This window comes from Numenius arquata, chromosome 7, assembly GCF_964106895.1.
Source record: "Numenius arquata chromosome 7, bNumArq3.hap1.1, whole genome shotgun sequence".
In the NCBI taxonomy this organism is placed as follows: Eukaryota; Metazoa; Chordata; class Aves; order Charadriiformes; family Scolopacidae; genus Numenius; species Numenius arquata.
In genome coordinates, this window is record NC_133582.1 from 6,431,371 (window position 1) to 6,457,870 (window position 26,500).

Below are 26,500 nucleotides of genomic sequence, written 5' to 3' on the forward strand. Positions count from 1 at the left end.
CTAGCTAAAGACAGACCAATATATCAAATTAAAAAATATATAGGTGCCTGGAAATATTAATCTTGAGTATTTATCAATTGCATGAGTGTTCTGGATGATGCGCAAGCCCATGTGGCCCCTGAGGCCTCTCTTCCTTGATGAATTAGATTCATTGCTCATAGCTAAGTGCACAACCATCTTTTCTTGTTTTTCTTCCTCTGGGACCATCTGGTTTCGTGTATATCCTGCCAGGCTGTTGGCATCAGATTCACTGTAGTTTCCATCCAGCATCATAGTTTTTGAATGAGATATTCCACACGTACATGGAAACTAGGAACATAAACAAGAAACATAGCTGAACACTGGAAGAACAGAAATGATGCCTTTCTATTAGCAGACAGCTTTTAAACAGTTGAGCTTGAAATTTTAGTTGAGATACTATACGTTTCTCTTTGACCAAAAAAGTCACTTTTTTTTCTTGTATTCCAAAAGGAAAAGGTACAGTTTAGCTACACTGCTATATAAATAAAAACTAATCAAAAGGTTTCATTAGCTAGCTCTGTTCAGCCTTGCTGTCTTGAGATTCTTTATTTTGCAGTCTTTGTGTTTATAATTACTCAAGGACAAGAAGCAGTTTCATCTGTGGAAATGGCTTATTCAGTACAATATGGAAAAAAAAAGGGGCTAAGTTCTGGTTTCACAGATACAGATTTCCTTTGTAAATCTGATTTTAAACTGAGAGGATCAGTTAAAAGCCTAGTGTAAAATTCCAGCTCTGTTGACCTTGATGTCAAAACTTGCATTGACTTCAGCAGCACCAGCATGAATCCCAAAAGTCTAAGAAAACCAATGAATACAGGTAGGATTTTGAATAGTAAATACTGTCTTCTACTGTTTAAAATCTGCAGGTTTTCTGTCTCAGAATTACGGATTATATATTTGTATGTGATGAAAATGGACTCAAAAACCTCCTTTCTGCTAGGAGTTCGTGCTTCTGATTCCCCACAGACTTTTTTCCTTACCCAATATCACTTGGCCCCAAATTCCCTTCTTCACCAACTGTGATGTGTGCATTTTCCAAGGACTTGTTTTCAAGGATAAGTTCAGCTAAAATAATTATGCATACATACACAGTAGCATATATATCCTGAATATATGCATATATAAAATATATATATAAGAGGTGCATATACCTGAATATGTAATATTCGGGATGCCACTGGAAAACTCTGCACTCAAGACTTTTTCTTCAAATTATTTAACCAACAGATCACATTGTTTACTGAAAACCTGAAAATCAATTTAGGAATTGTTTTCTGTGTTCTAGTCATAACCAAATGATTCGGTATCAGCAGATTGTGTGCAGAAAAACATGACAAGTTTGTAGCCCATTGGCTCTACTTGATAGACCCATCACTCCAGGAATTTTTTGGAGCACTCCATGGATGCAGCTGAACATCAGTTGGGTTTTAAGGCGTATTTTATACTAAACAGGTGTACCTAAAAAAACAAGCCCACCACCGAAACAACATAGGGAAGAATTACATCAAGCTCTTTGTTATCAACTGACGATGGGTCTGGGAGATGGTGGGTGGGCGGGTGGAAAGGAAAGCAGTTAATGGCAATAAGCTAATTGCTGTAGAACCCAGCAGAGAAAGAAATTCTGCAGATTTACTCTTAGTTCCCAGATCAAAATACAGTTCCCTTGGCTTTGCGTACCTGTGACAACAGTCACCCCTATGGACAAGGGAGCCTAATGTGCTAGAAATCCACCTCCGCAGAGTCTTAAATTTCACCCGTCTTCACAGAGGCACACACATGCAGGAGTATGCTACGTAATTTCACCCTGCAGTGATTTTAATCTGTGTCTACACTAATAAATTAAACATGGCCAAAGAGCCTCCCTGGGCACGGGAACTCAGCTGACAATACCATTAGAGTGTCACAAATGTCTCTGGCTTGAATTTTGTCCAAGCCAACAAGCACCAAAAGTTCCCATGTACAGTTCAAGAATTAGCATGGGCCACGGACTGTTTGCCACAGGCTGTTCACAGAAACTACGCCAATTTTGAGGAAAAGAAGGTTTAGTCTTAGACAGTCTGTGTCCATCAGCCTCAGTCCTGGGCATATTTAATTTCTTAACGTAGACATAACATAGAGCTCTTTTCTAGGAAGCCTGACATTCTTACTCAGATTCTTTGGGTCTTTCACAGGGGACCAGCATTGGCTGGCAAGATCTACATTTACAGTGAGAAATGTCTCTTCTGCTTCTTCAAGAGCACGCACTTCACTATTACATCCATTGAATCCAGTTTTCAGAGTAAAGCTGACTGTAGAGGGGGGAAATGAATTTGCTCCGAATAACATCTTCAGCTTAAAACTATAGCAATTGTGGCAGCTGCAGTGAAGTATCAGATTTGACACCTTTCTCCCCACTATGATCTCCACACAGTCCCGGGTTGCAGACTTCCCCAGTTCAGGTCACACTCTCCTCTTCTCTGATGTTTCTACAAAGACCCATGAGACCAACTCCTGGTTTTCTGGTGTTAACAATTCATAGAATCATAGAATCATAGAATCGTCTAGGTTGGAAGAGACCCTTGGGATCATCGAGTCCAGCCTGAGGTGGAGCCGTCTAAACAGACTCAATTATACGTACCTGGATGTCAGTGTTTTCCCATTTATAGACACAAACCAGTCAATATAAAGACCAGATCAGATGTAAGGGAAAAAAAAAAAAGAGTAAATGGATGAACAAAACAAAAGTTTTCCTCACCCTTTCCCGCAGTTTCCTCTCTTTCCGCTCTTGCACTGTCGTCAGGTAATTCACTGCCGCGTATTCCAGCACCGAGAGGAAGACAAACACAAAACTGACCCACAGGTAAATGTCCACTGCTTTGATGTAAGAGACACGAGGCATGGAGGCGTTCACCCCAGTGATGATCGTGGACATGGTCAGCACGGTGGTTATCCCTGGAAAGAACCAAGAGAAATAGATATTATTGACTGATACAGTCCACAAGGCTTTTGCCTCAAGAAAAACAGAAATGCTCTACGTGATACTCTAAAAGATGTTAGATGTGAAATAAATTTGTGATAAGTATCTCTCCTGCCAATGCAGAACTGTTCCCCTGTCTGCACTTTTGTGCATGTTTTACATTATATTAATCATCGGATAAAACAAACATTTGCTTGCCCAGTAGCTTTAACCATCAAAATGAACCCTTTCCCTTTCCTGCCAAAACTTTCACGTTCAAAGATTTTCACGCAGTCGTGGCTTGTTGCAGCTCCTCTCACCCAAAGAGACCCTGGCAGGAACTGCTCGGCGGTCGATCCAGAAGGACACCCAGGACAACATCACCATGAGGGTGGCAGGAAAGTAGGTTTGGAGCAGGAAGAAGAAGATGTGTCGGCGTAAAGTGAAGTTTATGTAGAGGCGATTGTACCACCCTTTGGGAGAGGAGGAAAGCCAGAATCAGCGAGAACAGCCTGGATGGTAGGCACAGAGAGACAACATCTTTCTCTTGATTTTTTTATTTCTAAAGGGTAATGAAAAGAGAAACTCATCTTTCAAAACATGTACTGTCCAGAACGTGGAGACTACATTTCAGTGACATAAAACCCCAAGAGCTCTCTCACAAGTAGTTAATGCAGCAGTAGCTTTAGTGATAAATCAGAAAAGGCCATACCCGTGCTACTGTAGAAAGCCAGTCTTGATGTAGTGTGGAATTTTTGTATCAAAAACTGAGACAAAGAAATCTTTTCATCGGTTTTCAGAGATTCATTCCCATTTTTCCAGTACAGCATCAGATCTTCATCAGTGTAAGCATCTTAGGGAAAGAGGAAACATGATGTGACTTTATCTTGGAGGAGAAGCAAAAGTTAATACATCCACACAAAATTAACAAACACAAAGGCATCTTTGGCATGGAGTAATGCCACAAATAAGTTTGCTAACAACGCTGAGTTAAAAAAGATCTTGCCATATTCTATACCATGACAATAACAACAACAAAAATCAGACCATCCTCATTCAGGGAGATAAACATACTGATGAAATGACAGCTAGACCGGTCCTTTCCTGAGCATCACATATCAAAAATCATAGGCAAGTAATTGCTAACTGGTAAGAATAACTCAGGAAATAGTCATGGGTAAAATACACAGGTACCTCAAATGATAAAAGCAAAAGTGACAGGTATGATTTGAAGCAAAAGTCTAGAAATATTTGAGGAGGGTAAATGAAAAACTTTAGGAATTAGTTAGCGCAGTAGGTAGCTGGAACGGGGAATGAAAAAAAGGGTTATCATGATGGCCAGGGGGCTGGAGCATGTGCATAGGCTGAGAGGCTGGTGAAGCTGGGTTTGTTCAGCTGGAAGAAGAGTCATCTGTGGTGGGGTCTAGCTGCTGCCCTGCTGGGGGTCATACAGAAGATGGAGACAGGCTTTTCTCAGAGGTGCAGAGTGAAAGGACAAGAGGAAAGAGATGCAAGCTGCAGCAAGGGATTTTTTTTTTTTCCCAGCAGGTAAAAGGAAAGTTTTCAGGATGAGGGCTGGAAAACATTTCAACAGGTTGCACAGAAAAGTTGTGGAGCTATCATTACCTTGGAGATGTTCAAAACCCAACTGGACACAGCCCTGAGCAACCCACTCTAAAGGTCCCTGCTCTGAGAAGGGAGGAGTAGCTGACCCCAAGACCAACTTAAAACTCTCCTCTAAATTACCCTATAATTCTGTGATTCTGCTGTTTATAGAGGAAAATTTCAGTTAAATAGCTGGGAGGACCTCAAAACAATTAGATGTTAGTCTTGGCACACCCTGGGGAAAGTTTACAGAACAGCCGTGAAAATCTTACTCTTCAATCAATTTCTCTGCAGAATAACTCCTTCCCAAAGAAGCTGAGCCCAAGTCACAGTGTTTGCAGGACCAGAATTATATCATACCTAAACCCCTTTGGTGACGAAGTTTAGAGAAAATTAATGATGATTATACTCAACTTTTCACTGGGACACTTGAAAGCACCACCTCCCTGTCAGAAGCAATGAACAGAGAAAAACTTCTCCCCCAGATTTCTCATCAGCGAGCTGCTGAGGCCCAGTATATGTTGAACATTTCTGTTGGTGGGTTTTTTTGAAAGTGCCGTCTATTGAAATGCTTTCCTTGCAAATTCCCCTGTCTTGCAGCATGAGGGCTAGATATACAACACGGTAAGTCAATAGAAAGACTTCCTGTAACTCTGGTGAACTTTGTTTTCGGGCTCTAAAATAGACTGCAATCTGAAATGTGTCCCGCCTATGTGTGTGCAGCCAGGCGTGGAGCATGTCTAGCTAGAAGCACAGATACAACATACAGCTCTCCAGCTCCAGAGAACACGTCTGAGAGTCCAGGGGGAAGCGGCTGAAGTCCATGTTGCACATCGCTGTCACTGTGATCCTACAAGTCAAAAGATGAGAAAGTTTGGTTGCTATGAGGAGCCAAGAAGGGAGAATGTTAACACAGATAAATCATTCTGCAACTTTAAAGCCAGCAAATATGCAGAATGTTAGCATAAAATCCCCGGGAAAATGCCTACCGATTCTCCAAGTCCAAGTGAGATGGACACACAGACACTCCAAAGGAAGCTGTAACTTCCATACCTATCAGGGAATTAAAGTTCTGTTTTGGACATTACAGTAATACTAATGTCAGTATGGATACTTCCACCATGTTTTATATCCAACTATTTCTCTACAAGACAACAACATAAAATGACTCCACCATTTACACGTGAAGGTTGCCTTATGTCCAGTTTGTTTAAGGTTTCCTCATTTTCCCCATTGCTCATTTCCCTCCGTAGTCATCCCAACAACAACCCAAGCCTGAGGAACACAACCAACCTTCTTTCAAGCCACAAAATTCCTCCAGTATATACATTACTAAGGCAAAAGTAGTTCCTCACAGTCCTCAATCAAATTCTTTTCATCTGGGGAGCGTATTTCTGGGGCGGGGGTTGTAAAGCGGGTGCAGCTATTTCTCAACAAGTGAGATTTGCCTCTCTCGAGTCCGTGTCTGAGCTAAAGAGCTGCAGCAATCACCGCTCCCGGTTTTAAACGAGTCCAGTTGTTCTCATTACGTAAATAGTCTTCCAGTGGGTCACTGAACTTTTCTCCTGTGGACAGATTTGCCGTGGAGCTCCCGATTTAGTCGGGGCAAATCAGCTGTGAGTCATCATTTCAGAGGCCGACTTAGGCCGTCCGTGACCATTTTCTAGATTCGTTGCAGATGTTGATAAAGAACTTTTCTTCTGTTCAAGGGATTGGTTTCCAAATCCTGCTCTGACCTACACACTCATCGCCCCTGAAAAGCACATGCTGTTCATTTTGACTATAAAATTAGAGTAGAATTTTGCCGTATGAGCTAAACTTAAAGAAGCTTTCTGGGGATATGCTCCAGAAGGGGTATTGTAGCAGTGACCTCCCATAGTTGCACTCAGCATTTAAACATTGCATGACTCAGTCTTATTACAATTTGCTATTTTCTTTCCTTAAACTGTGGCACAACCTGTGGTCATTAACAGTTTGTTAGTCAGGGGCAGCACAGAAACTCAGCTGGTCAATAAGAAATTCCTCACCTAAAGCCCAGTTCAACCCCATGCAGATCTCTCAGGACATCAAGAGGACATTTCTAATGCCACTGGACACCCATGCTTGGGCAGCCAGATCACATTCTGAGTGTCCTAAACACCACTAGACCCCAATATCATGCAGATTCTTCTTCTCCTTGGATTTTATGAATCAAATTAGCCATTTAACTTTTGTGCAGTCAGCTGTGGTTACTCATACCATTCTCTCTTGTGGGGTAACATTAGAAAGTCACATCACCTCCTCGACAGCTCACAGAAAATTTTAAAAGCAAAAACTTTGCATGTGGGCAAATTAACAGACCTGAGTAGAGATAATGTTTTCCATTAAAAATACTTATTCCTTCATTTTGGCTATTGAGCGCTGCTAACTAGTGGTGTGATGCTGGCTTCAGCGCACAAGAACTGTGGGATGTGAGCAACGGAAACTGATATTCAGTTACAATCTGTTAGAGAAGGTTTGTGCCCTTCTCCTGCTCTTGTCCCCTTGGTGCTGACCCAAGCTTACAGCTGTGTGCCCAGGTGGCCAAGAAGGCCAATGGCATCCTGGCCTGTATCAGGAATAGTGTGGCGAGCGAGCGCTGGTGAGGCCCCACCTCAAGTGCTGTGTCCAGTTTTGGGTCCCTCACTACAAGAAAGACATTGAGATGCTAGAGCGTGTCCAGGGAGGCTGGTGAGGGGTCTAGAGAACAAGTCTTATAATGAGCGGCTGAGGGAGCTGGGGTTGTTCAGCCTGGAGAAAAGGAGGCTGAGGGGAGACCTTCTCACTCTCTACAACTCCCTGAAAGGAGGGTGTAGCGAGGTGGGGGTCGGTCTCTTCTCCCAAGTCACAGGTGATAGGACAAGAGGAAATGGCCTCAAGTTGCACTAGGGAAGGTTTAAATTGAATATTAGGAAAACTTTCTTCACTGAAAGGGTTATCAAGCATTGGAACAGGCTGCCCAGGGAAATGGTGGAATCACCATCCCCGAGGGACATGGTTTAGTCGTAGACTTGGCAGTACTAGGTTAACAGTTGGACTTGATGATCTTAAAGATCTCTTCCAACCAAAGAGATTCTATGATTCTAACCTCCTTCTTCATATTTCTTTCTCCTTCTTGTCTCTCCTGCTGCACGGCACCGTCATGCTCATCCAATTCTAATAAAATAGACAGTGTCTTTACGTGCTTAGTTAAAGTGTGAGTAATCAGACCTTTCATGCAATAAACGGATTTATTAAATGGGCTCAGAACAGGAAAAGTGTTTCTAAATGTTTGGTCAAGATGGGATTTTCATCATCAAGACCACACAAAACAAAGTGGCCATATGGTGCATAGTCTCTTTCTTACACACACACCCCTTTCTTTGTGATTTTAATAATTTGTCCAGGGTTTATAAAATAAATTTGGTAGAATTATACCTGGACTATGAAACCAGTAAACTTTAGAGCCCTCTGGTTTGGTGGGATATTGTCCTACTTGGGACAATATCCCACCAAACCAGAGGGCTCTAAAGTTTGTCATACTTGGGACAATATCACCCACTATGCTCATTCTTCAAAAAGAAATAGCCTCCTGAATCAAACTTTATAAAAAACTTTTCCTTGTTTCTGAAAATTATTTTACCATAGCTTAAGTGAATAAGTTCCAGAAAGATCCTAAACCAGAAATCCTTGTGTTTGTTACAAAAATTTCAAAGGTCACTGTGCACTGAGAGCATGTTTTCTGTCCTGGGGAAACGGTCTTTTGTCTGAGCTCTCAAGTTTTTCTCCTCTGGCGGTGTATTTTTCTCTGGACCTCTTTTCTCATTCTTCTGAAAGAAATGAAATCTGCTGGGATGCTGATAAAAGCGGCCTGGTTAGAAGGGGAAAATCACTGAGCAAAAGAAAACATCCACTGAAAAATACTGACAGAGAGAGGCCTGCCAGACAGGGAAGATGCAGCATCCTTGAGAAGCACAGCCACCCTCTTTGAAGTGCAGCCGGGTACACAGAAACCTGAGACATCCCAAGATACCATCAGTAAGCACAAAAACAAGGGACTGTAACAGCAACTTATTGTCCAAAAAGGTGGAAAATGGTCTGGAAAATACAAATTGGTCTGAAAGAACAAAAAACATTATCTATTGGCCATTTCAGGTGAAAAACAGAAATGAACAGCACCTATTGGCTGCTCGAAGTGGTGGTGTCCAATGCCCTTTTATGTCTCTGTGATATAAGGAGGAATTAATTTTTAGCCAAAATGGAACCTGAACTTCCCGAGTTACACTTTTCCATTTCTAAACAGGTTGAACTTGCTGCATGAACTTTCTGCCAGCTCTTGGACTCTCACTGGGGACACCCGGCTGACTCCAAACCCCAATGACACGGAGCATCTCTGAAGTGAGACTGTCTGTTGTCTCATCGGTTCCCCTCCAGGCCCGCTTTTGGGGTTGTCCTCCCACTGGTGGGATGATTTGGTTCACTTGATGAAGGTATCACTTGGTACCAGTATGGTACATCCATATAAGCCTATCTATCATAAGTATATCTTCTGTTATATTGTTGATGAGTTGCCTCACTAATGATAAATTTGTAGTAACCTGTAATAGTATATTCCCACTTTGCTATTGGCTGTTGCTGTATGATTTATTGATGCTAAGTTATTGATCACTGATAGCAATTTGTAATAGCATGATACATATATATTCACTTTATTAATCATAGGTATACTTGCTAGTGGTGATTTTGTGGTAGTTAACTTGCTAGTGGTGATTTTTGTGGTATTTTTGGAATCTGTAATAAGGTAGAGAAGTTTAGAGGATAAAGCCTCCATGTCCTTGTGTATTACAGAATCCTGCAAACCCACAGTCATGATCTCTGTACCCCTGCAGGCCGGATAACCCCTAAGGTCATGACAGACATGCCTCGGGGTTCTTCCAGCCAACAAACCTGTTGGAAAATCAGGGACTACAGGGGATATTTAATGGTGCCATTTCTGCTTCAATAAACTAAATGTAAACCTTTACATCAACATGAAAATGCAAAAAAAAAAAAAGTTTTTTCTAGACAAACAGGAAGCAAAATAGGATAATTATAGAGGTCACCATCTGGTATATCAGCAGCTTCCAGTTTAATCACACACTGACCCCGGGATGAACATTCCCGCTCGACTAAGCTCTCCTCTGACTGCAAAGAATTAGGGGAATGTTTCCCCCCAGGAGATTATCCTGTTACTGCCCACAGCATGGTTTCTCGCAGCTTCCTGCAAAGCATCTTGTACTGGACATGCTGGGAACAGGGCTCTACATCAGCGGTGGGAGTAGGAGGGTTGGCAGTAGCAGTCCTGGTGGTCACCAAAGCCACGATGGGAGTAAAATTGGCAGCTCTGGGGGGTGTCCAGGAGTATCACCGGTACCTCATGCTGTAGAGGACATGACCATCAGGGAACACTCGCAGCATGATGTTGTCGGTGGTGGTGTCGTGAATGAAGGACCTTTTGGAGTGCACAAAGAAGACGTCAGGGACCCAGATCTTCTTCACCAGCCTGCCGTCGAAGGTCATGCTCTTGTTGGTGGTACTGGGAAATGAGAGACGCTCATCCCTCCAGTAGTGTCTTAAGTACAGAGTCATAGTGAAATCCTTCATGAAAAAGGAAAAGACCCAGAGAGAGAGCTCTGTCAGTGTTGCTTTCTACATCTAGGAGACACCAAAAAGAAAACTCACTCCTACTAGGTAGATGAAACCCCTCCCCTCTCAACTCCTGTTTCTTCCCTGGACCAGTGCTCTTTGTGAATAGATTCTTCCTGATGAAATAATTTCAGCCAAAATAAAACATAAACCCCCAATCAATGTATCACAGTATTCAATAATGTTCGGTCCTAAAAAGGACATAAATATACCCCAAGAGAAGCACTGCCCTGCAGAAATGATTCTTCAATACTGGCAAAATTATCTTGAAGGACTATGTTATCAATAATGTGTTCAAGAAGGAAAAACTTAATGAGAATAATAATTCTAATAAGAATTATCTTAATGGTCAGGCTAAACACTAAGCAATTTATCCCCAAAATAACTAAATTGTTGCAAACAGCAACCAAGTGAGGGAACTGGTTTTCCTACTGTACAAGCGTATAAATAAAGCTCTTTTTTTAAGCTTGTTGAGGGGGCAGGAGCTTCAGTCACACAAAGGAAAACATCTGTTTGTCGATCCCAACCTGGCAGCTGCTGCTTTCAGAGCTGAATCTACTCTCTCATGCTGAGAGATCAAATACACTCCTTTTCTTCATATTCCCAATTAAGCCAGTGGTTACGGGAGCCGCAGCTGCCAAGCCTGGGCAGGCAGCAGGACAGGCTGGGATCTCTTCCCAAACACTCGGCAACTGCTTCCAAAAACCTCCACCAACTCCTCATTTTGCTTTGCCGATGATAAACCACCGGTTAACCCGACTCTCTCCATTTCAAAGGGCTGCCCTGGCAACAGCCTTACATTGCCAGTGGGTTTTTCATGCATTTGTTCTTCCACCCCAAATACAAACCAGCAACTGCTGTGGAAAGTACTTGTCCCGTGCTGGGAAAATAGAACTGCGGAGCCATCTACAGCAAAGGGAGAGAGAGCTGCCCTCAAATCTTTCTGATGGGCAAGACTTTCGTTGGAATCAGATGCTCCTGACAGAAGGCATTGCAAGTTATTTACTTGCACTAATTAGGCCTTTTTGCTGCTACGACATTATCTTGATATATCGGAGCCACAAGGCTCCTTGTGACAGCCATTTCCTGGGCTGAAAGCTCCCTCCCGCCCACTTCATCGCAGGCATCCCCCCAAACCCCCTCTTTTGATACCCAGGCAGGCAAGCTCCCTTCTTTTAATGAAGATGGAATTGCACCACAATAAAAGCTGATCAGCCTAAAGCTCTTCCTTTAAAGCCTTTATGTTGTGCCTAGGCAAGAGAAGGTGCCCAAAAAACAGGGAGAAAAAGGCAGAAGGACGAAGGAATCAAGAAGCTTCCCCTTCTCCTCTATGTTCCCCTTTCCACTTATCTTTCCAGTGTTCTTATTCCATTTCCAATAGTTAAAAAAAAAAACACAAACAAACAAAAAACCCACCAAAACCCAACAAAACCAAAACCAACAAATAAACCAACCCAAACAGGAAAATGCTTGTGAACACTGTTTTCTCTGGGAACACATTGAAATCTGTTGAGGGTTAACAGCAGCATGTATTTCTTCCTGTTTTTTAATTAATTAAAAAAAAAAAAAAAAGATAGTAAATCACAAGTGAACTTGGTGCAAATTTCCTGAACAGCATCACCAGTGACCGAAAGGCTATTCTCCCACACCAAATTCCACTTTGGCAGAGGCAGCTCAGGCTCCCCCTGGCAGCTCCCACTCACGGGCCCCAGTGAGGTTACTCCCAGTGATGAAGAAGCAGAAGCGGCTCCTTCTCATTTACGTTGCCAACTTAATTTTCTAATGTGCCTCCCAGAATCATGCATTTAAAACAAATGGACTCAACAGTTCCCTAAGGAAGAAAACTCTTGCAGTAGGTGCAGCTTATGTGAACTTCACCATATACCTTCAAATCTTCCTAAGCACCTGCTTGTATTTTTGGTTGTGATAGATCCTTCACAGCACTGATTATTCTCTGATTTAAGGTCCCTTTTTCCTTCATACTTTACCTGAAGATACAGAAATAAGCCTTTAATCACCTGGTTTTATCAAGTCTTTGGTTCTGAGAATCAGCCTCTTTGAATTTGCCAAATTACTTTCATCTGACCAATAACTTGAAAACCAGAGGTTTCCAGTGGGAAGGACTTTTTGTGACTAGGAATAATTGGGGCTTAAAAGAGGATTACGTACCATGTCAACCTCAGAGATACTGTCCAAGCTTTCAACCTGCACATCCACCCCAACAGGGATTGCAGGGCCTGTAGGAGAATGAGATTTAGATATGTAAATAACTGTTCTTTTATGTCATTTGCATTTAATTAGCACTATAAGGTAGCATGCAAAACATTTCTGAGCTTATGCTATACTTTTCTGTCCATGATTCTTCACGAGGGGGCTCGTGGAAGAGTCAGTGAATAACCATGTAAGGCCCCATTTGAAACACTGAATTATCTTCTGCAATGCTGACACCACACAGCTAATCCACAGCCTGGATGAAATATTTGCATGTCTTTAGAAGCTGAGCCATCCCATAGATTTTAGGCCTTTATGAACAAATTTCGCCCCAAGAACAGGAGACTGATAAGAAGAAACTGCAAGCAATGAAGTCTTCTTTGTGGATTTCTCATTTCTTATCAATAAGACAAGCTACATTAAACTCTCAACAGCCCATCACCATTTTCATTCATATGACTCATTGATGATGTTAATAGTTTTCCACAGCAGTTTTAAATTTAGCAACCAGAAAATTCGCAAAGAGTAAATAAGCAGAAGACATCCCATAATAAAGCCATAATCCCCTATAACTAGAAACCCTGTATCAGAATTTCACTGTAAACTGCTGCTCATTAATGATCATCCAGTGGATTCCTTCCCAGACCATTGTAACTCATCGAAGAGAGGCAAATCCATGGCAAAGCCACAGATATCTTTTCCTTGTCACCCTTGCCATTAGTCCTTTCTTTTGACTGGCTCCTTGCCCCAGGAGGAGGAGGAGACACTGCTGATGTCCAAGGCAGATGTGTCCTTCCTAACGTGCAATCCAGCATCCAGCAGACAATGACTAGCACATTGTCCTTCTGTCACCCCAGAAATCCATCATCTTCTGATTTGACCAGAGGAAATGGTGGCTTCATTAAGTGGAAATACTGTGGCAATGGCTTTGCAGTATTCTGCTCCCCTTCATCCTCATCAGTTGAGTAGTTGTGGAATATGACAAAATCTAACAAGCTAATTAGCTAATAGAGTGCAGTTTTTGAGGAGGTGGTTTCTTACTTCTGGTTCTTTCAGTTGACTTAATAAGTGATGCTGCACCTCACTACATACCCTGCCTGTCTTATATACAGTATTTAAATGCAGTCCTTTTCAATCTGAAATCACTCTATGAGTTTGCACCTTGGTTGCAGCCACACTTCCTTCTGCTCTCTATAATTATTTAGGACATTGAGTAAAGAAAAGTTAAGAACACCACCACGAGAAAGGATGTCTATATGACATCCTCCTCAGTGCTCTGCTTTTTTTAAACAAGGCAGCAGAAAGCACTGTATCTGTGGTGATAACAAGCATTTTGATGTGCAGTATAATCAACAGGGAAACAGCACAAGCCTGCTGATAGGCAGTGCCCTGCTGGTAGCCAATTAGCCTTTCTTTGCTCTGATACCTCATGAAGCCATATATGGTGGTCAAGAAGAGCCTGGGCAATGATTCAAATATTTATCTATTCCCTTAATGTCTTTAAATATCTAATAGGTCTCCAGGGCAGTCATGTTTGTGATGTTTAACTTGGGCCTCTGCTACAGCAAGGCTCAATGCTCAGAGTAAGCCACTTCAGAAAGGCTCCACGGTCCAACACAGCCCACGTCAGGACAGGCACAAGGCTGCCCTCGGCCCTTGCCAGAGAAAGCATTTATAATTAATATTATTTGTTGGCACACACAGCTGTTGACATTGCAGTCGTGCCCAGAGTGCTTCCGGACAGCCACGTCGCGGTGGGCACCGCGCTAACAGAGAAGACGCGCTCTCTGCCAGGAGGGCTTCCCAGCGCAACCGGGTTGTGCCAGCAGAGGAAGGCAGCGCTCGGCCGTGGTGCTCCCCACTGGGTCTCCCTGGTGCCCAGGGGCTGCGTGCCCAGCACATGCTGGGCAGCACCCCCCCCTCAGCTTCCCGACCGCGAGAGACACTCTCTGTGCACCAATGCTTAATTTAGCCTTGATACAGGAAATCAACACCCACCCGAAGTCTATTTACTGCTGCAATTTCCACGCTTGTCTGAACACTAATCACAGATTTAAAAAAACAACCAAACAAACAAAAAAACGACCCAAACCAAAACATGAAAACTTAAACTACAAACAGAAGATCACTGCCAAGTTAGTATTTGTCCCTCCTATTCCTTCCCTATCTGTTCTTGAAGATAAAAAGCTATGTCCGTATTCTTTTTTTCATGTTCCTGCATCAAACGCTCATTTGGGCTCCCAGCTATCCAGTAGTGCAAGGACAAAGTCTAAGGTTCAGTCTGGAGCTGCCATGAAGCTTTATTAAACGCAAAATAAGGGGTGTTCAGTGTAAAGCTGGGTGGTCTGGAAAGCCCTGGAGAGAAGAGGCCTGAGGCTGGGTTAGGTGTCTTGTACGTCAGTGAAACTGCTGTCACTTTTTTTTTTCTTTTCCGTAGTTAATCATAAATTAATCATAAAAGTTAATCAATAAATTTGAGGGATGATAAAACAGTCAGTATAATAGAGAGAGGGAGAAATAATTTGAACTCTGGACTCAAACATGAAGTTCTTCATACAGAAAGTATGAAGATGAGACTGTAAAACTTACTTATCAGTGGAAATATTTACCCTGCCTTTCTCGGGCAAAATCCTACTACAATCATCAGGAGCAATCACCGCTTTTCCCTTCTCCCGGCTCCTCACTCAGCACCCAGGGCCGAGGCAGTGAGAAAGCACATAAATGGGGATGAGGGAACGTTGAGACACCGAGCCCCTTTGGAGGAGGCTTGGACAAGAGGTTGGGCCGATCAGGGAAGAGCGGGCGAAGGGCCAGCGGGGCCAGCCCAAATGTTGCTGCCTGGGAGCAACAGCAGCTAGCGGCAGGAAATCAAACAAACACCAAGTCCTGCTTTAGGCAATGAGCATAACTGATAACAGTAATTGCATATTCACTTGGCACATCACTCTTTGAAACGTCTACTAAGACGCCATTTGGCAGAGGCACCTGATGCGAACACCGCCGTAAATGCGTGCAGTGTCTGAAGCAAAACAGAAGCCCTGTAAAGAAATGCCCTCAGAAACAAACTCTGGGTTTCCTTAAAGGTCACTTTGGCTACAGCACACGCGATTGAGCTAAACGGCTGTTGATCAGTCACAGAAAGTTGTCAAGAGGTCTTTGGTCTCACTAATCCTTGGAGCCAGTAGGGAACTGCTAGATTTTTAATCCTGTTCCTCTGGAAACTAAACTGTTCAGCCACTGGGACTGCAGACGCTTTGTCAAATTTCCCATCAAATGCCACTACAGAGGAACAAACAGAAAAAAAAAATCTCTCTTTATTGAGAGGGAGCAGAGGATGAGGAAGGTGTGAATGGGAAGGGAAAAGAGCAGTTGAGATGGTATCTGACACACTGAGCAGGTAGAGAGAGGACAAGTAACTGAGATTATAGCATAAAATGTAAATAAGCCCTCATCAACTAGCTTTTCCTTGTCATAAACAATATTGTTTTCAATACTCATTTTTTCTTCAGGGAGAGGAAATAGAGAAGGATGAACTTGGAGAATTACAAGCAGGAAAAGACCTGAATACTGTAACACTGGAGAAACCTCGAAGCTCAGGCTCCTCTCTGGGATGTTCACTGCCGGACGGGAAGCTAAACGGATCCCTGCGAAAGCTGTGGATTTGGCTGAGATGAGGAAGCAGTGTTGCCTTGCTCAAAGGCTGCAGGCCAGAAAAGCTTTTCAGCTCATCCTTCGGGGTCTCTCTGAAAAGCGTCAGCCAAATTCATGGAATTATTCAAATTAAACATGAGCTCAAGTATTTATAGATCAAGGTCTGGAGAGAAACTGTATAACCGTCAACTGAAGCATTTCTTCCAGAAACAGCCAACATGTCAACATCCATTATCTCCATCACTGTTCGCAGCAATATCTTGCAGAACACAAATCCTAATTCAGCAGGACTGGTACAACCAGAAAGCAAAACCTGGACCCTTATAAAACTTCATAAAAGTCACAGACTTCCGCTTCCAACACAGAAACGAACCCATCAATAAACTATTCCCCTTGCATCTCAGACACAGCACAGTGGCAGCTTCCAAGCCAAGCTCAAGACACTCACAGTCATTAGCAAATTTGACGATATAAAAATTGGAAATGGAAAATAGGAATTTTTCATTTTGGGGGAGATATTTATATTTGCGTGTTGAGAGAGAATTTAAGTGACCAGAAGCACAATCCGAGGCTGATGGGAGCACTCCTACTTTCTCTCTTATATCGGGCAGTGGCCATTAGCCCCACAATTTCTGTATGAGATTTACAAGTGATGTGACAGAGCACCCTCGCATCTTCTCACTGTAAAGGAACCACCTTCTGAAACTGCATCAGCAACACCTTATTTCTGTAAATTCCTGCATGTCAGTGTCCTTGCCTCAAATCGAAGTTGAATATTAAAAAGATACTCAGGGACCAGCCTGTCAAGGTGTTTGTGGCTTTATAGGTCTTTACTCCTTTGCCAAGTTCCCAACCCGGTGTCCTGAGAATCAGTGATAAGAGTGCGCCCTCTTTTCTCTTTCCTCTGCAGTGAGCTGCTCTGTTTTGTGACCTACTCCTCAGTGAAAGATATTACACACTCGACTTAGGCGCTGCATACAGAAAAGATGCTGTACAGGTTACCTTTAGAGAAGACTCACTTTGCTTCCGTGTTCAGTGGTTGTGCAAGTAGAACAGACGGACCCAACAAGTCTCCATTTCGGGTGGGTTCTGACACCGGGAAGACTTTGTGGCTTGTTTCACCTCACAAAATCTCCAGTTTAAACACTAAACTCTGTCCCAGGTTGTATGGGACGTCTGATCTGGGGCTAAACCCTCTAGGGAACCCAGGAGGTTTCCACAAGTCCCATCCAGGAATGACTTCAGAAGGTGCCCAACATTAAAGCCTGTCACATCCCAGTGTGTCTCCCAAAACCACCCACTGAGGAGCAGCCAGGAAAGCTGCAAAGGGTGAGTCAGTTCCCAGTCAGAAGCAGGTACTGAACACAAACATGGGTTTTATATATTTATGGGGAGGGCGTACTACTGTGAAAATGCCTGGAGTCAGTTCTCCAGCTCTGAGACTAAAGGTTTGCGACATCTCTTTCGTTTTTCTCTTTGGCAGTGGTTTCAGAGGCTCATTGTTTTTCTCTGAGACAGCCTCCCTGTCCCCTCATCTGTCTTTGAAGGAGTGAGGCGGATGAGATAAAAACATCTATATAGGAAACAAGCAGGTTTGAGACTTCTTTGCTGCCAAATGTTTTGTGCACACCCAGAGAGCCTTGCAAACGTCCAGGAGAGAGCCCATGTCTGCAAGCTACAGAGGAGTCTTCAGTGTTTCTGCATGTGTGTGTGTGTACATATATATATTTTATATATGTTTGGGATCTCTTAGGTGTGGGCAGCTTCCAGGTAGCCACCACCAGGATACACTCATCAGCTGCCCCATGCCTGCAAAGAGCTTCGTTCCTCGGCATCTCCCTGATGGCTGGTCACCGAGGGAGAACCGATTTTTATTCCAGCCCTTGATACTAACCCTAAATGAACTACCTATGCTTCATTCACCCCACCATTCATCCATCCATCCATCCCGACAAAACCACTGCCCGGAAAGGGCAGCGAGGACCAGCTGACATTAGGCTATTAGGCTATGAAGAAATATAATAAAAGTACAGCATTAGGTTGTTCCTCAGCAAAGAAGATACAGCTATTTTAAGTATCAACTAAAGCTGCTTATTCACAGGCTCCCTGTAAAATACGAGATGTCATAGAGGAAATGCTTAAAGTGGATGTTTAAGGAAGGCAGCAAAACAAACATTTACATAATCTTTAAATATTAATATTTGTAAATAATACCTGAACATCTGCTAGCTAGAACAAGGTCGCCGACATGGAGATAACTCCCTAAGGGTCAAAACAAACAGAGCCTATTTTCGCTTACGCAGGCTACTTTGAACATCAGCAAAGCAAAAATCTTTGTCATTACCACCGTACCCAACAGCCTGTCTCTAATGGGCTGAGAGCAGGGAAGACAGCCATGTTTATTGGGCTGTTAATAACACAACTTACACAACATTCGCTTGCTCACTTGCTCTTTACAAAGATACTTTTTCTTGGAAAAAAAACCCTTCACCTTTCTCTAATGATTTTCTTCCACTTCACCTCGCATAACCCCAGCCTGCTCTGGCCAGTGGCCACAGCTCTGTTGGGCTGGCAACCTGCTGGCTCTCCTCTGCGGACCAGCAAGAGTCACTGTGGCCGCAGTAGAGCAGCTGCAGACCCCATCCCCTTTCTAGCTTAAAGTTGTAGACTGGTCCACCAAAAACATTGAAGGTTAGGAAAAATTTCTTCGCTGAAAGGGTCGTCAAACACTGGAACAGGCTGCACCCATTTAGTGGTGACTGGTGTCTCGTGAGCTGGAGAAAGGCAGTCCTCCTTCCCACTACTGTAATGTCCACTCAGTGCCTGCAACTGCATGTGATGCACACGGTATCTCTTCTAGGGGCTACCAGCCTGGGGTCCTGCATGCTTTCAGATCTAAGCCTGTCTCTACACTTTGCTTTCCCCCTCTTGTTTGCTCCAGGAGAGCCACTGGAATGACCAAACTCCCCTCCTGACGTGATCGGGGCGAGCAGGGATGGTCTTCAGCACCAGAAAGGCCATCTTTTCTTCTCTGAGAGAAAAGGAATGATTCCAGCGCAGGCACCCACCTCGCAGTAAGGAGTGGAAATGGTCAGAGGAAAATTTATTTGCAGGCAGATTTATTATATGATAGTGGTTCCTTCACACTGGTGCAGCTGGCCAGAGGCTTCTTTTGTCTATTTTTTATAATTACATGGTTAATTAGATGAGCATGAAATCAAAAGTGAACTCTTTTATTCTCACCTCCGAAAGCTGGCCGCATGGTGAAGTCATGGTCATCAACCCTGAGAAGCTGCTCCGTCTTTCCTCTCCGAGTTTTGGTCACGTCATGATTCTTCTTGTAGATGTGACTGCAAAAGACAGCACAAGCGTTGGTCTGATGTTTCTGGGGGCCCAGTGGCACTCTGTGGCCAACTTCTGCCTGCCCCATTTCAGAGCCGCAGCTTTGCGGGCACAGCCCCACGGAGGGAAGCAGGGTTGCTGCCAGCACCACTTGGCTGGGTACCAAGGTGACATTATCATGAGAAAGCTCTTTCTGACAGGGGTCACACAATGTCATAAGCTGTTCTGAGACTATCTGCCCCACGAACATCAGCTGAGTACCAGCAGTTTGTGTGGACTCGCTTTGCCTTTTGACTTTTAACAATGACAAAAATCACCCGTTTCCCTCCACAGCAGCAGGAAAAGAAGGGGTTTATCTAAAGAAGTCAGCAAGATCTGCAGTCCTTCACTCTTCTGAATATTAGTCCCAACTTTTTACTTGAGAGATCATATCACAGTAGAACAAGGGTGACAACAAACCCCTAAGAAAAGCGTAAGAAAGTCGCTAAAATGGCATAAGTGGGTAACTAAACAGCAGACAGACAGACAGACACTGCATGGGCTTGGAACTTGTTGACACTGGAGGTGTTCAAGACCAGGCTGGATGGGGCTTTGAGCAACCTGGTCTAGTGGGAGGTGTCCCTGGCCACGGCGGGGGGGTTGGAACCAGATGATCTTTAAGATTCCTTCCAACTCTTACCATTCTGTGATGATAATACAAGCCTTTATGCTTCAGGGCACGTGCTACGTAGGAAAATTTGGATGCCCCCTCATCATCAACCATCAGGGAAAGGCCTAAGTACCAATGAATGTTCAATCAAACCTCTCTAATCAAAGAATGGGGTCGGAGGTGGGGAGGAGGGGAATCAAATTAAAAATCCAATAAAACTTTGGATTGCGCGCTGTACGAGGAAATAGTATGGAAAACCCTGACGGTATTACAATGCCATCTTGTCAATCGATGGCACAGCCTCACTGAAACGCCAGGCTCTGATCAATTAGCTTAAAAATCATCAAACAGCAAATAACACACAAGAGAGTTGCTAAGAACAAGTTTGTGGCTGCAGAGGCTTCAGAGGGCTGGTGGGGGACACCAACCTCGCCTTAGGGAAAAAACAGGTTTTCAGGAATTTCCTGAGCCAGCGGTTACATTCGATAGGCAGCATTTAATCACCAATTCATGCTGAATCCTCCAGGTACATGACAGATAATTCTGAATTTACAGAGGTCTGCCATTTAATTTTTAATCGATTTAATCCATTTCCAAAGATTTTTGCACAGAGCTGTTTTTAGTGACAGGCAGCCTACACAGCCTTTGAAGCGTGTAACTGGTTTTTGCCAATTTAATCCAAAAGCAAGACCAAGTTTGTTCATAAAAACCACATTCTTTATAACAGTGCTTGGCAACAGCTATCCTCGTATCTTCTGACGCTCTCCGGCGGGTTTCCCATGCCACCCCCACCACTCCTTGGCAGAGGAAATATCTCATTCTCTGCAGCAGAGGTGAATACAGCCTCCAGCGCCTCTGCAGAGCTGAGGGATGCCCTGAGCACTCCCGCCCATCGGGCGCCTTTACCGACAATCACCGGTATCTCGTAAATCCTCCCTGAGGTACTTATTCATAGATTCATAGATTCATAGATTGGTCCAGGCCGGAAGGGACCTCCAAAGGTCATCTAGTCCGACCTCCCCGCAGTCAGCAGGGACACCTCCTACTAGACCAGGTTGCCCAGGGCCTCGTCGAACTTCACCTTGAATATCTCAAGGGAAGGGGCCTCAACCACCTCCCTGGGCAACCTGTTCCAGTGTTCCACCACCCTCACGGTAAAGAATTTTTTCCTAATATCCAATCTAAATCTCCCCTTCTCCAGCTTAAAACCATTGCCCCTCGTCCTGTCGCTGCAGGCCTTTGTAAACAGACCCTCCCCAGCCTTCCTGTAGGCCCCCCTCAGGTACTGGAAGGCCGCTATGAGGTCTCCCCGGAGCCTCCTCTTCTCCAAGCTGAACAACCCCAGCTCCCTCAGCCTGTCCTCATAGCAGAGGTGCTCCAGCCCCCTGATCATTTTGGTGGCCCTCCTCTGGACCCGCTCCATCAGGTCCATGCCCTTTCTATATTGAGGGCTCCAGACCTGCACACAGTACTCCAGGTGAGGTCTCACCAGAGCAGCGTAAAGTGGCAGAATCACCTCTCTGGATCTGCTGGCAACACTTCTTTTGATGCAGCCCAGGATGTGATTGGCCTTTTGAGCTGCGAGAGCACATTGCCTGCTCATGTCCAGCTTCTCGTCCATCAGCACCCCCAAGTCCCTTTCCTCAGGGCTGCTTTCTAACACCTCATCCCCCAGTCTGTATTTATACTGAGGATTGTTTCTTCCCAGGTGCAGAATCCTGCACTTGCTTTTGTTGAACCTCATGAGGTTCAACTGGGCCCACCTCTCCAGCCTGTCCAGGTCCCTCTGAATGACATCCCGTCCCTCCGATGTATCGACAACACCACACAGCTTGGTGTCATCTGCAGACTTGCTGATGGTGCTTTCAATCCCTCTGTCTATGTCTTTGATAAAAATGTTAAACAGTACTGGTCCCAGGACGGACCCTTGAGGGACACCACTCACTTATGGCCTTTAGCGCTTCTGATCATAGATTTGTCGAGGTTTCTTTCAGCTTTATGTACTTTCTGCAACTCGCCACTATTCATTTATAAGCCACACATCTCTTTTTTTTGCCATATTTATATATAATACATATATAATTTTATTGCTGTTTATGCTTTGCTCACGTGAGATGATTTTGATAAAGTTGTCTTTTGTGACGACTTGTTCCTGTTCACAGAGGAGAGAAGGGGACAGGTTTCACATTAAGTTTCTGCAAAGGATTTTCCATTATTGCCCTAAATTTTTTTTATATTCTTCTCTCCATCCATTTTTAGTCAGAATTGTTCTGAATTGCATAAGATAGATCTTTTTTTATACTGCCAAATATATCAAAGAAAACTAAATTTTGATGGCGTGAGAAATCACGGATAACAGCTGAGCAGGACTCAAACCAGCAGTGGATACCTACGCAGGCAGTCAGACCTTTCCAGAGCAAGATAAAGAACTTATAAAATTGTTAAGAGTGTTCAAGCTGTAGGGAATAAGGCAGTGGGTAAGTGGTGAGCCTGAAAGGAAACGTGATTCCCAGCCGGAGCGCGGTGCAGCTGCCGACAGCCACAGTCCGGAAGGTTTCTGCACCTCCCTCTGGAGAATTCAGCGTTGACTTTGGTCATGAGAAGATGGTATCTCATAGTCATGGGACATTGGCTCCTATTATCCCATTTCCTATTGGGATTTGGAAAATATTTCTACAGTTTCAATGAAAATCTTACCGCACTTCAGTATATTCTCTGGGGAAAAAGCCCAGAACGCATTTGTTGAAGGTGTCATTTACTTTGTGTAGCAGCCACAGCAAGCTGGAGGAGATGCACACTGTGTAAACCGAGCACCAAGAAAGGTACAAAACCTGTTTTTCTAACCAGCAAAGTATATGACTGCTGCAAAGATGCCCAAGAAGATAAATGAAAAAGGTGCAATAACAGTTTCTGACTGTCCTAACAATTAACTCACCCCTAGATGAACATTCCAAACTTATTGTCTCTGCTACTCTATGAGTGTACCCCACATAGAAGCGTATCTTTAATATTAATGTTCACAGATAACATGGGATCAGATACGACGGAGAACTTTCTGATAGGCTGGGAATGCCAAGGTCCTCGATTTTGGGGAGGTCTCCTTCCATTGCCTGGTAGGGCCACCAATTCAAGGGCTTGACGAGTCCCAGTTGCCTCTCTGGAAACTTATTCCCTGGTGCGCAGGTAAGGCCGGGGCTGACATCCGCTGCCCAGCAGCCACCCAGGTGATTCCGACAAAAGGTTTCACTTCACAGTTCACTTATCACTTGATTTCTCCAAACAGAATGAAATGTATCATTTTTTAACCGACAATTCTGCTAGTTATGAGCCCTTGGTGTCCTGCCCCCTGGCTTGTACCTCAGCAAGAACGCTCACAACGTCAAGAGGTGTCACCAATGTCCTTCTCCTGGTTCTGCAATATAAGTGATGGAGACTGCATCCCTGGGAAATGTAAAAACCCTGCCATTAAAGCACCAATTCCCGAGGAGTACACACCAGCTTCCCCGGCAAAGCCCGGGCTCTCCAGCCTGCGCCAGCCCCCGGAGACGGCAACGCTGCGCAGGGGCAGCCACTTCTTGAAGTCACACCTCGACTTCTAGAAGAAGCGTGGCATTATCAGTGAGGTGGGGGGATGCAGGAGTAAGGGAGAGATAAGGAAGCTTAAGGAAGCATTATCCATTGAGCGAGCTGAGTGAGGTACCACTCATGGAAAAAATAACGTGTTACAGCTCAATATTAACGTAAAACAAGGGGTGTAATTAAGGATGCACAGGCAACCCTTAACCTGGAATTTCTTAATTTGGGTTCCGAACCCCACAGCCCTAACCTGGCTTTTTCCTTGTCCATGAAGGCACAGGCTCAGCTTCTCCGTGTAGCCGTGGCCGAGAGCTGCCCGGGCGCCCGCGGGACCAGCGGCCCCTCGCCCTCAGAGCCCCTGGAGAACCTCCCAGTGAAGACATTCCGCGCTCGCACAACCCAGGGTACCTTCTGAAAATCAGTAGAAAGACCCTTACATCCGGTTGATGTATCGCCTTAAAGGACACAAAATACCAAACTTTCCAAATGCAGATTCCCAAACACAGGAATAAATTTTCTTGTCTAATACATTTACTGTGAAATTTACTATATTTCTTGTAAGTCAGCAAAAGAAACACTAAACAGAAAATGTGATGAAATTATTAAAAAGGACACTGTCTTCATTTCTCTTGCATGGTTAGAAAACCAGTACAGGAACTGGTTTTAATTTTCTTTTACTAGAAGTGTCCACTATTAGATGCTGGTTTAGAGACAACTATATTTTTTCTACGTAACTGGAAATTTAAAATATCGATGCCACTGCTCCAGACACTCTTTTTTATTTTTTTTTCAATACTGCAGAATTCTCTGTTTTTAAAATGCCATTCACATTTGATAGTCTCCTAAACTTGATTTTCTACTCCTATACTTGATTTTTTTAAGTAAGTGCATTGTATAGCAAATGTGTGTGTGTGTATGTATATACATTTGTGTATATACATATATATATAAAAGGCAGATAGTTTCTCAGTTTCTACCTGGTTGGAAAACTGCTCATTAAAATCACTATTCCACAGGAAACCAAACAGTATCACTTATTCTTTGCAGTAAACTTCTTTATATAAATAATTTTAGCAGTGCTTTGACTTCCACTCTACCACAGCTTCACAGAAGTAACAGCGCTGTAGAAACTGCAAATTACTTTCACAATGTTTAAACGAAGTACGAAATATTCAACTTTTAACCCAGAGAACAGCACTACTTTGGGGCAAAATCATGTTTTAAAGAAGGATTTATACTATTTTGTTACTTCAAAGTAGATGATCTCCGCTACACGCGAACGGTTTTTGTAAGATAAAGCTACTGTTGAACACCCCGTATTTCCCAGAAAAAGACTTGGAAAAAACGTCAGTGTTAAGTGAAATAACGGAGATGCAGAGGCAAAACTTTAGTTGGCTTTAGGATTTCAGAATCAGGCCCTTGCTGTTGCAGCTTTATAACATTTCTGTCACTAAAAGCATATGCTACTGCATTTTCCAGTAAGTAAGATAAACCCGGGAGCGTATCAGGTGTTCTTTGCTTTCAATTCCTCCACAACATTTCTTTGTAAAACGCTCAAGTCACAGCACTCCCCATAAAAGTGTTGAGAGCTAAACCAAAAACCCAACAAAATAAATGAAAAGAGGAAGGTTTACAGCCCACAGCGAAGCCCTTTAATAAGATGGATTAACCCGATTTTATTTTTGAGCCCTTCAAACAATGAACAGTCTTGTAAGATATAATTGCCACGGGATGACATAACTACAAAACAGGATAACATACTTTGGACCGTCTGACAGGTTTGGAAGATTATCTTTTCCAACGTAAACCTCTGGTCAAATCTCAGCAACAGTAAATCTAATAAACTTTGCTAAGACCTTTAACTCTTTCTTGTGCCTTTACTTAACTTTAAAATGCACAGCCTTGTAAAGTTTCCACGGACTTCTTCAAAATACATTTTTAATTTTACAGTCCCCGAGTAACTTCCAGGGATTTTTATGTTATTAATTAATACCACGCATGCTAACCAACACCCCCGCCACCCCAAACTGTTAGAAAATAACGTGCCATTTCACGTCAATGTAAGTGGCACAGACACTTCAGCAAACGGGGTAACTAACCTGCTCTCGGAACTCTGCTGGAGCAACACGCAGGTTTGAGCATCTCTATTAATCGCAGCTTCTCTGAATTCTCCCTGTAATTCACACACAGGGCTAAAAAATATTTTTACGGAGCAGAAGTAGACAACCCATCTGCGAAACCTGCCTCGTTTAAGAGTTAATTATCGTTAAACCGGTCCATTTACAGTTAAAACCGAATACGGTGTCAGACACGATTCAAAAGACGTGCCGTTCGCACATATAATCCCCACAAAGACACTGCCAAGGCAGATGTTTATGTCTGAGTAGTAACGGATTTATAACACTCCAGGGAAAGAAACCTGCGTGTTTTAACGACCCTTACCTTGCCCTCTGCACCTCCAGCTGGCTCGTCCACCTCCTCCTCCGGTGCTTTCTGCCTTCCACCAGAAGAACTAAGCAAAAGATTAATAAAAGGAGTTTTGCAAAATCAGGCATCTTGCTGGAAGCAGGAGCAGGGAGCTCTGCGCTCCGGAAACCTCCCGCAGCACAAGTCCCCCCGGGTTTAAACATCGAATCCACTCTTAATTCCGGCAGCGGCGGCGCATGTTGGTCGGCGATGGGTGGTGGGGACGCTGCTCTCCCGAGGTGATGTTTCCCACAGGCTTCCAGGGGCTTCTCGCTCAAAGCTTCTCCCTCATCACCGCTTAACGATTGGCCATTACTCACCGAACGTTTCCACTGGGTCCTAAAGGATATTTACTAAAGCCA

The 26,500-nt window shown here is 43.8% G+C and overlaps 1 protein-coding gene across 1 annotated transcript; it reads right to left on the reverse strand.

Moving 5' to 3' along the window:
• Nucleotides 1–26,446, reverse strand: LOC141466915 (gamma-aminobutyric acid receptor subunit rho-2). Its single transcript, XM_074151055.1, has 9 exons — nt 26,115–26,446; nt 19,349–19,455; nt 12,413–12,480; nt 9,972–10,195; nt 5,329–5,411; nt 3,669–3,809; nt 3,277–3,429; nt 2,756–2,952; nt 1–309 (listed from the first exon to the last, which is right to left on the reverse strand). The coding sequence occupies exons 1-9, from the start codon at nt 26,300–26,302 to the stop codon at nt 1–3; spliced, it is 1,470 nt and encodes a 489-aa protein (XP_074007156.1). The 5' UTR covers nt 26,303–26,446.
• Between the last annotated feature and the right edge of the window lie 54 nt (nt 26,447–26,500).

Coding starts and splice junctions, on each gene's coding strand:
- LOC141466915 (XM_074151055.1), bottom strand. CDS start 26,302: ATGTTTAAACCCGGGGGGACTTGTGCTGCGGGAGGTTTCCGGAGCGCA. Junction 5,412..9,971: donor CATGTCCTCTACAGCATGAG/GTACCGGTGATA, acceptor TTTGACTTGTAG/GATCACAGTGACAGCGATGT. Junction 3,810..5,328: donor TTCTCTGGAGCTGGAGAGCT/GTATGTTGTATC, acceptor TCTTTCCCTAAG/ATGCTTACACTGATGAAGAT.